Source organism: Indicator indicator, chromosome 41, assembly GCF_027791375.1.
Source record: "Indicator indicator isolate 239-I01 chromosome 41, UM_Iind_1.1, whole genome shotgun sequence".
In the NCBI taxonomy this organism is placed as follows: Eukaryota; Metazoa; Chordata; class Aves; order Piciformes; family Indicatoridae; genus Indicator; species Indicator indicator.
This window is the reverse complement of record NC_072050.1, coordinates 250,586-262,902: the sequence shown is the minus strand read 5'-3', so window position 1 is coordinate 262,902 and position 12,317 is coordinate 250,586. Positions and strand designations below refer to the sequence as shown.

The window sequence follows — 12,317 nt, the reverse complement described above, 5'->3', positions numbered from 1 at the left end:
CCGTCCCCTGCTCTGATCCTGTCTGATTCAGTTCTCAGCCAGCTGAAGCCCTGGCGCCGGACGCGTCCTGTGCTGCACTGGAGTTCGGCCAGCAGGGGGAGCTCTCTGCTAGCTACAGAGCCGGATCGCTGCTGAGCGGCTCCGGAGCCGCTGCTGGCCGGAGGGCAGGGACAGGAGGGAAGGCTCCTGGACGGAAGGCTCCTGGAGGGAGCAGCTGGGAAGGCAGGGGCAGCTGGGAAGGCTTTTGTGGCAGCTTCATTGTTAGGGTCAAGGCTGCTGCCGTGGCCTCTCCTGTTCGGAGGGGTATCAAAGGCAGTAGCAGGCGATAAAAGAGAGGAAATGGCCTCAGGTTGCACCAGGGGAGGTTCAGGTTGGCCATGAGAAACAACTTCTGCCCTGCAAGAGTGGTCAGGGGCTGGAACAGGCTGCCCATGGAAGTGGTGGAGTCCCCATCACTGCAGATGTTCAAGAAACCTGTGGCCATGGCACCTGGGGACAGGATTTGGTGGCCACGGTAGTGCTGGGTTAATGGCTGGGTTCCGGGAGGCTTTTCCAATCCAGCCATGCTGGGACTCTAACTGTAAACAGGACTCTGAGGCAGCAGGCAGAAGTCCCTCCTCTCTCAGGTTTATTCCCAAGCAGTTGCCAGCTCCAGGGGGTGGCATGGGGGTGACTCACCCCTTTAGAAGGTCCACACAAGTGCTATAGAGCTCAGAGCCAGGAGGGTGCTGAGTGCCTTGCTCACAAGACTCTCAGCCTTGCTGCTCAGCTGCAGCTCAGATTGTATCCAGGCCCTGTACTGGGACACTCGGACGTAGATCCCAGGGAACTTCCGCCGGCCACAGCCCACTCCGAAGCTGGCGATGCCCATCAGGTAGTACTGGTCTGTGCTGGGGTAGTAGCATGCCAGGGGTCCTCCACTGTCTCCCTAGAAATAAACAGCACAAAATCTAGGAGCACTTCATCCAGCAGTGCTCATACCTCTGCTCTCTAACTCTTTATGATCAGCTCAGTTCAGGATCAATAACTGGAGAGGGGATCAATAACAACAGGGATGGCTGGGAGCAGGGCACAGCCAAGGGTTTCTTCCCACCAGCCCAGGTTGCTCAAGGCCTCCTCCAGCCTGGCCCTGAACACCCCAGGGGAGGAGGTCTCCCCAGCTTCACCCTGCAGAACTTCCTCCCCAGAGCCAGCCTGGCCCTGCCTGCAGGCTGCTCTCACCTGGCAGGTGTCAGTGCCTCCTGAAGGAGAGCCAGCACAGATCATGTTGCTGTTCACCAGAGCTCCATAAGCCTCAGCACCGCTGCAGACACTGGAGGGGATGATTTCCACCTGGGCCTCTTTTAACACAGCTGAAATTTTACCTTTAGCAGAAGGCAGCATTTAAAAAAAAAAAAAAAGGTCAAGTTTCTGTCATGTGCAGCAGCTCTCACCCTGCTCCTTTTCCCTGTTTAAAGCATGGTTCTGTCTCTAGATCTGCAGATAACACAGGGCCTAATTCTTCCTCAGCTCCACTCTAACCCTGCTCTCCCTCAGCTTCAAACCATTCCCCCTTGTCCTGTTTCAGACACCCTCAGCAAAAGCTTCTCTGCAGCCTTCCTGCAGGATCCCTTCAGCTACTGGCAGGCAGCTATAAGGTCCTGCTGGAGTCCTCTCCAGGCTGAACCCCCTCAGCTTGGCCTCACAGCAGAGCTGCTCCAGCCCCTGGATCATCCTTGTGGCCTGCTCTAGCCTCAGTCCAGCAGCTCTGTGTCCTTCTCAAGCTGGGGACACAAGAACTGGAGGCAGGATTGGAGGTGAGGTCTCAGCAGGGCAGAACAAAGTAAAAAAGTGAAATATTCACAGGCTCACAGAATGGCTCAGGTTGGAAGGACCTTTAGGGATGATTTGATCCAACCTCCCTGCCCACCCCAGCTCTGGAGCTGTTCAACTCCACCTGCCAGCTGTTACCTTTCTCTGCTGTCCGTCCCCAGCCACTGATGAAGCATTTGGTGTCGTTGTCCCTGCCAGGGTGGAGGTGAGCAGGGGGCAGGCAGATGGGTTGGATGTAAGGGCTATAGCTGACGGCAGCAGCCAGCTCAAAGAGAGCAATGTCGTGCTCAAAGAACTGCCTGTCGAAGCCTGGGTGCACTCTGATGCTTTTGATCCTTCTTCTGGCTGTCTGCTTGTCAGGTTTCCACAGGTTGTGCACCCCCAAAACAGCTCTCCAGTAATAGGGGTCCCTGAGAGAAGAGAATTCATGGAGGGTTTTTTATTTACACTCCTGGAGCAGAGGTTTCTTGCTGGTGTTGTTCTAACTGATTGTTTCCCTGCACCTTTAGGGACACGCAGCAACAATTCTGTAGCATTGACAATTCTGTAGCATTGACAATTCTGTACTAAGCATTTTCTACAACCAGTGTGGCTCAGGACCATCCTGCCTGCTGTGAAATGCTCCCTTTGCCCAATTCAGACAAATGTAGATTAATGATTGAAGCTGATTGCAGCATCCTAGAATGGCTCAGCCTGGCCAGGGCCACACCAAGGCTGATCTTGAATGTCTCCAGGGATGGGACTTCAACCACATCCCCGTGCAGCCTGTTCCAGTGTCTCCCCACCCTCATGGTGCAGAACTTCTCCTGCTGTCCAACCTAACTCTGCCCTGCTCCATTTCCAAACCATTGCCCCTCGTCCTGTCACCCCAGTCCCTTCTGAACAGTCCCTCCCCAGCCTTCCTGCAGGTCCCCTTCAGCTATCAAGATGCAGCTCTGAGGTCACCCTGGAGCCTTCCCTTCCCCACGCCAGAGCCACTCCAGGTGCTGCCCTCTCAGAGCAGCCATGAGCATCTTACGTACGTCCTTCCCGTGGTGCAGTGGGCAGCAGTCAGCACTGAGTTCTCGTTAATTAAAACCCCACCACAAACGTGGGAGTAATGCAAGAGACCTCCGGAGAGCTGGAGGCTGACGGCCCACGGCCAGGCTCCCACCTGGGCGTTGTGGCCTCCCACGATCCGGGACACGGAGAACCTGTCCAGGAATGGCCTCTGACCGCAGGCTGCAAAACAGAACCCAGAGAGTTCCACTGCTCAGGCACACAGCTCTGGGGGCAGTTCAGTGCACTTTGGGAGGGGTGGCGTGGATTGGGTTGGGTGTTTTTGTTTGTTTGGAGGCTGCTGCTGTTGGTTTGGGAGGAGGAAGAGGAGGGGAAGGAGGAGGTTTGGTTGTGGTTTTCTTTGAAGTATATCTGCAGGACTCCAGAAGTTTCCAGTGGGAGCCCAGCAGCTTCTGGTGATGCTGAGAATTTTCTACAAGCGAGGTTGTGTCCAATGTGTTCGTTTGCAGAATCCTCGACTGGTTCAGCCTGGAAGGGACCTCAGAGCTCATCCGCTCCGACCTCCTGCCACGGGCAGGGACCCTCTCAGCCGGACTCAGCTGCTCCAGGCTCACCCAGCCCGGCCCTGAACACCCCCCGGGGTGCTTACAGACACTTTTCGCTCACAGACGTCTCCTGTGTGTGGCTTTGCTGCGCTCAGCGCGGGGCAGCCAGCTCCAGCCGCCGCTGCTTTGTTAATTAGACGAAAGTTTTGTGCGTGTGTGCGACCCTGGCCCCCTGCCCCCTCCCTCCCCGCCCCGCCTGCCCTCCCGGGGCCCTTCCAACAGCCGCTGTAGAGCAGCGACCCCGGTACCCGGCTCGGTGGGAGCCCGCGGGGTCAGCTCGGCGGGCAGGGAGCCCGGCAGGAGGAGCAGCAGCGGGAGGAGGGCCGTGGCGGGGCCCATCCTCCGCCGCAGCCTCCCGTCGAGGCGGACAAGATGGCGGCGGCGCGGCCTGGGGCGCCCCCAACGGTCAGGGAGCGGCGGCGGCTCCCGCCGAGGGCGCGGCGCAGCGCGAAGTAACGGCCCCGGGCGCGGCACGGCGGGCACGGAGCTTTTATTGCTCTGGCTGCAGAAGGCGTTAGAAGCGATCCCCGCGGGCACGGAGCTTTTATTGCTCTGGCTGCAGAAGGCGTTAGAAGCGATCCCCGCGGGCGGCGTTGGACCCGGGAGGCCGAGGCGGTGTCCGCCCCCGCCCCGGCGCCAGCAGCTGTCCGTGAGCGGCGGAGGGCAGCGCCTGCGGCGGGGCTGGGACGCGAACAGGGGCACAGGATCCCGGAATGCCAGGTTGGAAGGAACGCCAAGGATCATCCGGTCCTTGCTCGATGATGGCGGAGCTGGAAGGAACTGTCCCAGCAGCCTGCCGAGCTGAGCACTCCGCAGGGACTGCTGCTGCTTCCCTTGGGAGACGATTCCAGGCTCTGGCAGTTCTCATGCTGATAAATTTTCTTCCGGAGTCCAACGGGAACCTCCCCAGCCGTGATGGAGGGTGGGGAGGGGCAGAGTTCCATGGCTCACCCTGCCCTGGCTGCTGCCCAGCGTGGGGAACTCCAAAGGGATCCTTTTCCGGAGCACACCAGATGCAGGCAGAAGTTCCCTCAAGGCATTTGTCTGCTGCCTGCTGAGCTGCTTTATGTTGCCCTGCAGTTCCTGGAACCACAGAATGGAAGAGACCTCCTGGAGCTCAACCCTGCTCCAGCAGGGCACCCACAGCAGCTTGCTCAGAGTCACTACGGCCCTGGGGGAGGTTGGAAGCTCTCCAGAGACAGAGACTCCACAGCCTCCCTGGGCAGCCTGCTCCCAAGGCATTGCACCCTCACACCAGAGAAGTTTCTCTTTAAGTGCAAGTGATAGAATGAGAGGAAATGGCCTCAAATTGCCCCAGAGGTGGTTCAGGTTGGCCACGAGGAACAGTTTCTGTCCTGCAAGAGTGGTCAGGGGCTGGTGCAGGCTGTCTAGGGAGGTGGTGGAATCCCCATCGCTGCAGGTGTTCAAGAAACCTGTGGCCATGGCACTTGGGGACAGGGTTTGGTGGCTATGGTTGATGTTGGACTGGATGCTCTTGGAGGCCTTTTCCAACCCAAAGAGTTCTGTGAAAATCCTGGGATCCTCCGTGGGCTGCGCTGGGGTTTGGTGAGGCTTCGAAGGTGTTCAGCAGTCTGCCCCTTTCTTCTCAGTGAAGCTTGCATCAGAAAGCTCAAGTCCTTCACCATGGTTTCTAGGCTGGCATGCTGGGGTTAGGCTGTGTTGTGCTGCAGGGGGGTTGATGCAAAGGAAGCTGTGAGGGCAGGGAAGAGGCCTGGCAGGGTCCTGTGCCTTACTTAACAGCGTAGCCAACGATGTGGGGCTGGATGGGGGTCCAGGGCAGGGCTATGCTGATGTGTTTTAACTTCAGCTCTGAGAACTTGGCCTGCTCGAGATTCTTCCAGATCTCTCTCGTGAGGCAGCACCCACAAAAGATGAGTTTCCAAGTGGGAAAGCAGACCTGCTGCCAAAAATACTTCCAGCTGGAAGGGTCAGCAGCCACGTGCTCCAAGAAATAGAAAGCTCCTCCCTGGGGAAGACAAAGAAGTCATTTCACAGAGCTGCAGAGGACACCAGGGTTGCACTGAACTTCTCCCTCCGTCCCACCTCCTCTCAGACACACAGCAGGGCAGGTGCAGTTTGCTCACTCAGCACAGAATGGCTCAGGTTGGAAGGGACTTGACTGCTCTGAGCACCCAGGGGGTGTTAGGTACTCACTGGTCTGGAGGCTGTGTTAGGTACTCACTGGTCTGAGCACTCGCAGCACTTCCTTCAGGGTCTCATCCACACTCCTCACGGTGCAGAGCACAAAGGTGCAGATGACTGCATCCAGAGAGCTGCTGGGCACCTGGTGCAGGTCCTCTCCTGCAGCTACCAGGAAGTGCTCGTAGTGGAGGTGCTGGTTCTTGCCCATGTTTCTCAGGAGGCCTCGCTGGAAGTTGAGGTTTACGTCCGTGCAGGTCACCTTGCAGCCCGCGGGGTAGAACTGGAAGTTAGCACCCAGGCCAGTGCCGATCTCCAGCAGCCTCAGCTCCCCCGAAGCGCCTGTGAAGTTGGGTAGGTTACGGAACAGCTCCTGCTTGTGGGGCTTTGACTTCCTATCGTGAGTTTCACAAATCTTCTCTAAGATGTAAGGGAAAAAAAACTTCTCACAGAAATGCTCCCAGATGCCCAGGAAGGACAGGAGGTAGATGGGCATGGCAAGCACTGCCAAGCAGGCGCAGAGCAAGAGGATGCTGAGCTCTGCCATCTCCGGCGTGGGGCAGAGGATCTGCGCTGAGCAGAACTGATTCTCCTGTCTGTTAGAGCCCCTGGAATGCAGGCAGAGCTGCTTTCACTGCTTGCTGTGTTCTCTTGAAGGGTCTCCAGCTCCCTGCACTGATCCGGAGCCTTTTCTCCAAAGCTGATTTCAAAGTCCAGTCACAGGCTGGGGAGGGCAAAGCAGGAGGGCACAGCAACCAGTGGCTGTAGCCTCTCGGCACTGGCAGCTGACAGGCTGTTATGCAACTGGGGTGTGCTGAGCAGTACAACTTCGTATGGCACCTGGCACAGCGCCGGGAGGTTCCCCTGTTCGGCGGTTGGCAGTTTCAGGTTGCAGGGCACACCTCTTAAAGCAGCCTCCCCTGGCTGGAGTGAGCTGAGAGCCATGAAGCTGAGCTCCGGGGCTGCCGCAGGCGTTTCGAGAGGAGTTTGATCAACATTCCCTTTGGGAATTTCTTTCCCACCCTGAACTCCTCCTTCTGTGCTCTCTCTGCAACAGCAGCTTTCAGTCCCTCCGTGCTTTGGACACCTGAAATAAATCTTTCAATGTGCATTGGGCCATGACACAGAGTTAACTTTCTCCCTGGCAGCTGCGTTTTGGATTGAGTATGAGGAGGGTGTTGATAAAACGCTGATGTTTGAGCTGTTGCTAAGTAGCTGCTTAGCCCCAGTCAAGGACTTTGCAGTTTCTCATGCACTGCCAACCAGCAGGAGCACAATGAGCAGGGAGGGAGCTGGGAGAGAGCACGTCCAGGGCAGCCAAAGGGATGTTCCATACCTCAGGATGTCATTCCCAGTATGCAGACTTGGGAGAGCTGGCCAGGGGAGCTGACCCCTGCTCGGAGTTGCCAGCTGGGTTGTTACGGGGTGGAGCCACCCTGGCCCTGGGCTCAGTTCCGGATGAATCAGTAAACCCCGAAGAGATTCTTCTGTAAAGTCCTTTAACTAACAGTGCTGCACCCTGAGGCAGGGGCTTCCAGAGAGGGATCTCAGACAAAGAAACTGGGGGAGCTTCAAGGTCCCTTCCAACTCAAACCATTCTGTGAGTCTATGAAAATCCCTGGACAGTTTTACAACCCTCACAGCCTGAGTTCCCCACCTGGACCCTCAGAACTTGAAATTCCCCATCTGAGGTCTCCCCTCAGCCTCCTTTTCTCCAGGCTGAACACCCCCAGTTCCCTCAGCTGCTCCTCGCAGGACTTGGACCCTGGGCAGCCCTCTCCAAGCTGGATGCATTCTGTGAACCCTTCAGCATTCGCGGTGCTTTTCCAAAGGGCTCAGCAGCAGCAGCAGCGTCGCTTAATCCCTGGAACCGAGCTGCTGTGCTGGAGGGGAGCCTGGTGCAGGGTGAGGACCCTCCTGAAAGCAGCGCCCCAGGGCGCTCGGCTTTGCCGAGGAAAATCCCGAGAGCTGTCTCCTCCCTCTGCTGGCACCGCGGCGAACGCTGCCCGGGGCCGCCTCGGAGCTGGGCTGCTCGTACCCAGCCCTGCCTGCAGATCTCCACCGTGCGGCAGCCACACCGGAGAAGGTTCTGCACAGCGAGGGTTGGTGGAACACTGGAACAGGTTGCCCAGAGATGTGGTGGAGTCCCCAGCCCATGGAGACATTCAAGGTCAAACCTGATGGGGAGCAACCTGCTCTAGTTGGAGGTGTCCCTGCTGACTGCAACAGGGCTGGACAAGGTGACCCTGGAGGGTCCCTTCCAACGTTTTTTGTTGTCCAGACCTCTGTGCCATTTGCCTCTGTTCCAGAGCTCTCTCCAGAAAACCAATGAACAAGTGGAAGAGTGAAGGAGTTACAGGTGCTCAGGAAGTTCTCCAGACTTTTATTCTGGGTAGGCAGCTGCTGTGGAGGGGCTGACTGCAAGGGCAGGGTGCAAAACCTTCTGTAAAGCAAGAAGGGAGCACTGCAGGGAGCTGCTGAGTCCATGGTGCTCAGGGTCATTTATTTCACTGCATACCCAATGATGTGAGGGCTGGTGGGAATCCAGCAAGGTGGGACATGGAAGTGCCTCAGATCCAGTTCTGAGAAATTGGTTTTCTCCAGCTCCTCCTGTGTCTCTCTGCTCAAGCAACAGCCATCTCCAAAGTACTTCCAGAATGGGTCACAGACCTGTTGCCAAAAGTAGGTCCAGCTGCAGTGATCTGCAGCCACATGCTCCAAGAAGTAGAAAGCTCCACCCTGGAAATCAGTGCCATAAAAAAAATATTAGAAGGGCTTGCAGGCAGCAGGATTTTTTCTCTGCCTTGGGTGATCTTGGATAAACTACTTGGACTCAGGCTGGGAGATTTGGGGCTATTCAGCCTGGAGCAAAGAAGGCTCCAGGGAGACCTCAGAGCAGCCTTCCAGTATCTAAAGGGGTTCCAGGAGAGCTGGGGAAGGACTTTGGACAGGACAAAGGACAGCAGCTTTGAGATGGGAGAGGGGAGGTTGAGACTGGAGATGAGGAAGAAATTCTTGGCAGTGAGGGTGGGGAGACACTGGCACAGGCTGCCCAGGGAGGTTGTGGCTGCCCCTCCCTGGAGATGTTCAAGGCCAGGCTGGATGAGGCCTTGAGCAACCTGGGCTGGTGGGAGGTGTCCCTGCTCATGGCAGGGGGTTGGGACTGGATGATTCCGCAGCCTGTTCCAGTGTCTCACCACCCTCACTCTCAAGAATTTCTCCCTCATCTCTAGTCTAAGGCTGCCCAGGTGCAGGAGCAGGAGCCAGGCTGCTTGGGTTGAGGAACTGTGTCCCAGGTGCTCCAGACCTGCACATGTGGCAGTGCAGCAGTCATGGGACTGGGAAAGCAGAGAGGGAGCAGCCAAGCTGCTTCCTTCCTCTGCAGGTGAAGCAGCACAGCACATTCCATGTGGGTGGGTAAGTGGCAGGATGGTTGTTTTTCAGCTCCCTCTTGGCCCGGGGCAGCTGCTGCTGTTTATCCTCAATCTAGGTCAGCACACACAGCATTGTCCTCTGTCTCCCCAGCTCTGCATCCCCAGCCCCCCTCCTGCTTCCCCACCTCACCTGCCTGAGCACCCTCAGCACCTCCTCCAGGACCTTCCTGATGCTGCTGACAGAGCACAGCACCAAGGTGCAGACCACCACATCCATGCTGCCATCTGCCACCTGGTGCAGGTCCTCGCCAGAAGCAACCACCAAACGTTCAAGCCTGAGGTGCTGGTTCTCCGAGAGGTTCTTGAGGAGGAACATTCTAAAGTTGGGGTTGGGGTCGGTGCAGGTCAGGCGGCAGCCTGCTGGGTAGAACTGGAAATTGGTGCCAGTGCCTGTGCCAATCTCCAGCAACCTGAGCTGGCCTGAGGGCCCTGCAAATCTCCTTAAGCTGCTGAAGAGTTCCTGCTTCTGGCTGTAGACCTTCTGGTTGTAGGCAGGAGCCACCTTGGCCATCACGTAGGGGAAGACTTTCTTGTAGCAGGAGTCCCACAAGCCCAGGCAGGCCAGAGCGTGGATGGGCAAGAGGAGGAGCTGGAGGCAGCGCTGGAGGAGGAGGACGAGCAGCATCCCTGGAGCTGGCTGACAGCAGGGGCACGAACACCCCAACCTGTCCCGTCCTGTCCCGTCGCAGCCGGGACTGTTCCTAGGGGCACATCTGACCCGGATGCGTCCTCCTGTCCGTCTGTCCTGGCGCTCTCTTAAAGTGGCAGCACTGTGGTTGTGCAGAGCTGCTGGGGACACCTGAGTGGGGAGGGGACCTGAGCGGGGAGGGGACAGCTGGAGCAGGTTGGGCGTTAGGAGAGATGCTCCCTCCCTGGAGGTGTCCAAGGCGAGGCTGGATGAGACCTTGAGCAACTTGGGCTGGTGGGAGGTGTCCCTGCCCATGGCAGATGGGGGTTGGAACCCCTGAAGGTCCCTTCCAACCCAACCCATTCTGGGATCCTATGAATTATCTTAGTTCTGGTGCCTAACTTCTGGGCATGTTTGTTCTCTTTTCAGCCCAAGCAGGAGGTTGTGTTTGTTATCAGCCTTTTAGTTGTGACTCCAGGCGAGCAAACCCACCAGCTGCAGCTGCTGGCTGCCTCCCCTGCCCATTTCCTGAGGATTCCCTCTCCATCTGGGTCGGGCTAACAAACTCCATGGTTCTGCCAGCTGGATGGAGGTAACTCTGGATCAGGACTGTGTGGAACTTCCTGCCTCTTACCTGGGCTGTGGCAGGACCACTTCGGTCGATTTAGGAAGTTGATTTTGTTTTGCTCACCTTTCGCGGGCAGTGACCTATTTCTTTCTTTAAGCACTTTGCTTAATGCCACCTGATGCTAACTGTAATAGCCCCCTCGGGGCCCTGGCATGTCCTTGAAGTATTTTTGGTGCGTGTCTGCCCGCAGGGACCTGTGCCCACCCTTCCCAGCAGCTCTGGGGGTGCCCTAGTTGGAAACCCAAGCGTGCTGCTGCATCTGATGATCTTAGATTGGATTTGATCATCCTCGGGGTCTTTTCCAGCCAAAACAAGCCTGGGATTTTGCTACGGGCTGCTTCCAGCTCCCTTAACCAGGTGGAAAAGGTCTTTGTTTCTTACCTTATGTGACTTAAGTTTCGTGTTTGGATGCTTGCTCAGTGTTTGGGAGGTGCTGTCCTGTTCCTCAGCAGTTTTTTATCCCTTTCTGCCCCCCTCCGCCCCCCCTCCCAACACGTTTCAGTGATTTCATTTCCACTTCTTTCACATTTGCAGTGGTGGGATTGGGAGCTCTGGGCGAGTGGTTGGACTTGATCTCAAAGGTCTCTTCCGACCTCAACAGATCTCTCAAGGATTGCCTTGAGGAATTAATTAGGTTTTCAGCTAATTGAGCCTCACTGACACGAGGGGACCCTGACCAGTTCCATAGTCCCAGCTCACCTCTGCGGGGGGATTTGTGTTCGGTTTCATTCAGCCTTTCCCCAGCCATTCTGACCGCTCTGGCGTTCTAAAGAGAAGAGAAGAAAGAAGAAAAAGTGTTCGGCTGATGCAGTTTTCCTTTTGATGGGTCGATGACATCTGTCATCGGTCACACCGGCCCGGGGGTCATTTGCAGGACTTTCGCCCCCATTTCTCGAGCCCGTGCCGCACGGGCACCGGATCCGAGCGCTGGGCTCAGCGCACCTCGGCTGCAGGACCTGCCGATGGCTCCTCCCGAGGCGCCCTCGCCCCCTCCCCACCCGTGCAGGACCCAGCAGCTCCGCGGGGCTTTCCCACCGGCACCGCGCCGGTTCCTGGTACGGCGGGGGAGGGCTGCTGCTGAGAGCTGTGCTGCCGGTACCGGCCGGGCAGGCCCCGCTCCTCCCTGAGCACAAGTCCGGGTGGGGGGCACCGGTCCGCCTTCCCCCGAGGTAGGGCTGAGCTCCGCGGGCTGCTCCTCGGGGTAAGATGTTGTCGGCTCCCACCGGTGCGGACGGGAGTTTTGCCACGCTCCCTAAGCCGGTTACCGGCAGGCAGCGGCGGGGCGGGGGCCGGCACGTCGCGGGGGGCGGGCAGGCAGGGGATGAGGAGTGGGGGGGGGCAGCGCAGGCAGCGCACCAAGATGGCGACAACCGCAGTTCCTCCTGCAGCTCCCCCACCTCCGCAGTCCGGCAGCGCCTTACGGGAGTCGCATTAGTGCAGCCGCCACCGTAAGTGACAGCCCCGGGCGGGGGGCGCCCGGGGTGCCTCAGCCTTTGCTCCCCGCATTGTTTTATTTATTATTTTTTTGGGTAATTTCACCTCCCCCCCCCCCCCCGCCGCTTCCCCTGCTCTCCGCGCACTCTTCCCCCGGCCCCCCCTCGGGCGGGGGCTTTGCCGCAGAGCGATTTTAAGGCAGCCCTGGGCGGGCTCCGGGAGCTATCTCTGGTGCAGCCTGGAGCTGGCTCTGGGGTTGGGGGGGACACGGATATTGAGAGCCCCCTGCCCCAACTCTGCCTGCGGGGACGGGGTGCGCCGGGAGCCCTTCCTCTCTCTCTATCCCTCAGACGAGGTTGGGTCCCGAAGGATGCCCCCGCTCAGGGAGCGGGGTACCGGGGTGACCCTCGCTTCTCTCCCTACCCAACGCCGCCCTCCACGCCCTAGCAGCAGCTGGGGCCCCTGCCCCGAGTGGGGGAAGGTTCGGCCATCCTCTTGCCCCCGCTCTCGCCTGCAGCCCGAGGGCCCCCCAGCCCCGCGGGGAAGGAGGGGAGGATTCGGCAGCCCTCCCGCCAGCTCTGCGGCCTCGAGGTCAGCCTGTCCCCGGCTGGGAGGCT

At 58.3% G+C, this 12,317-nt stretch overlaps 3 protein-coding genes across 3 annotated transcripts; all 3 read right to left on the bottom strand.

The window, feature by feature from the left end:
- Positions 1-682: 682 nt before the first annotated feature.
- Positions 683-4,160, bottom strand: TMPRSS12 (transmembrane serine protease 12). The gene is made up of 5 exons (XM_054397075.1): positions 3,665-4,160; positions 2,835-3,033; positions 1,951-2,222; positions 1,222-1,364; positions 683-928 (listed from the first exon to the last, which is right to left on the bottom strand). Exons 1-5 carry the CDS (start codon positions 4,158-4,160, stop codon positions 683-685), a joined length of 1,356 nt encoding a protein of 451 aa, XP_054253050.1.
- Positions 4,161-5,166: 1,006 nt separating this feature from the next.
- Positions 5,167-6,123, bottom strand: LOC128979069 (putative methyltransferase-like protein 7A). The gene is made up of 2 exons (XM_054397165.1): positions 5,620-6,123; positions 5,167-5,403 (listed from the first exon to the last, which is right to left on the bottom strand). The coding sequence occupies exons 1-2, from the start codon at positions 6,121-6,123 to the stop codon at positions 5,167-5,169; spliced, it is 741 nt and encodes a 246-aa protein (XP_054253140.1).
- A 1,955-nt stretch (positions 6,124-8,078) lies between these two features.
- On the bottom strand, positions 8,079-11,014 carry LOC128979007 (putative methyltransferase-like protein 7A). The gene is made up of 4 exons (XM_054397074.1): positions 10,966-11,014; positions 9,729-9,826; positions 9,141-9,626; positions 8,079-8,315 (listed from the first exon to the last, which is right to left on the bottom strand). The coding sequence occupies exons 1-4, from the start codon at positions 11,012-11,014 to the stop codon at positions 8,079-8,081; spliced, it is 870 nt and encodes a 289-aa protein (XP_054253049.1).
- Positions 11,015-12,317: the final 1,303 nt, after the last annotated feature.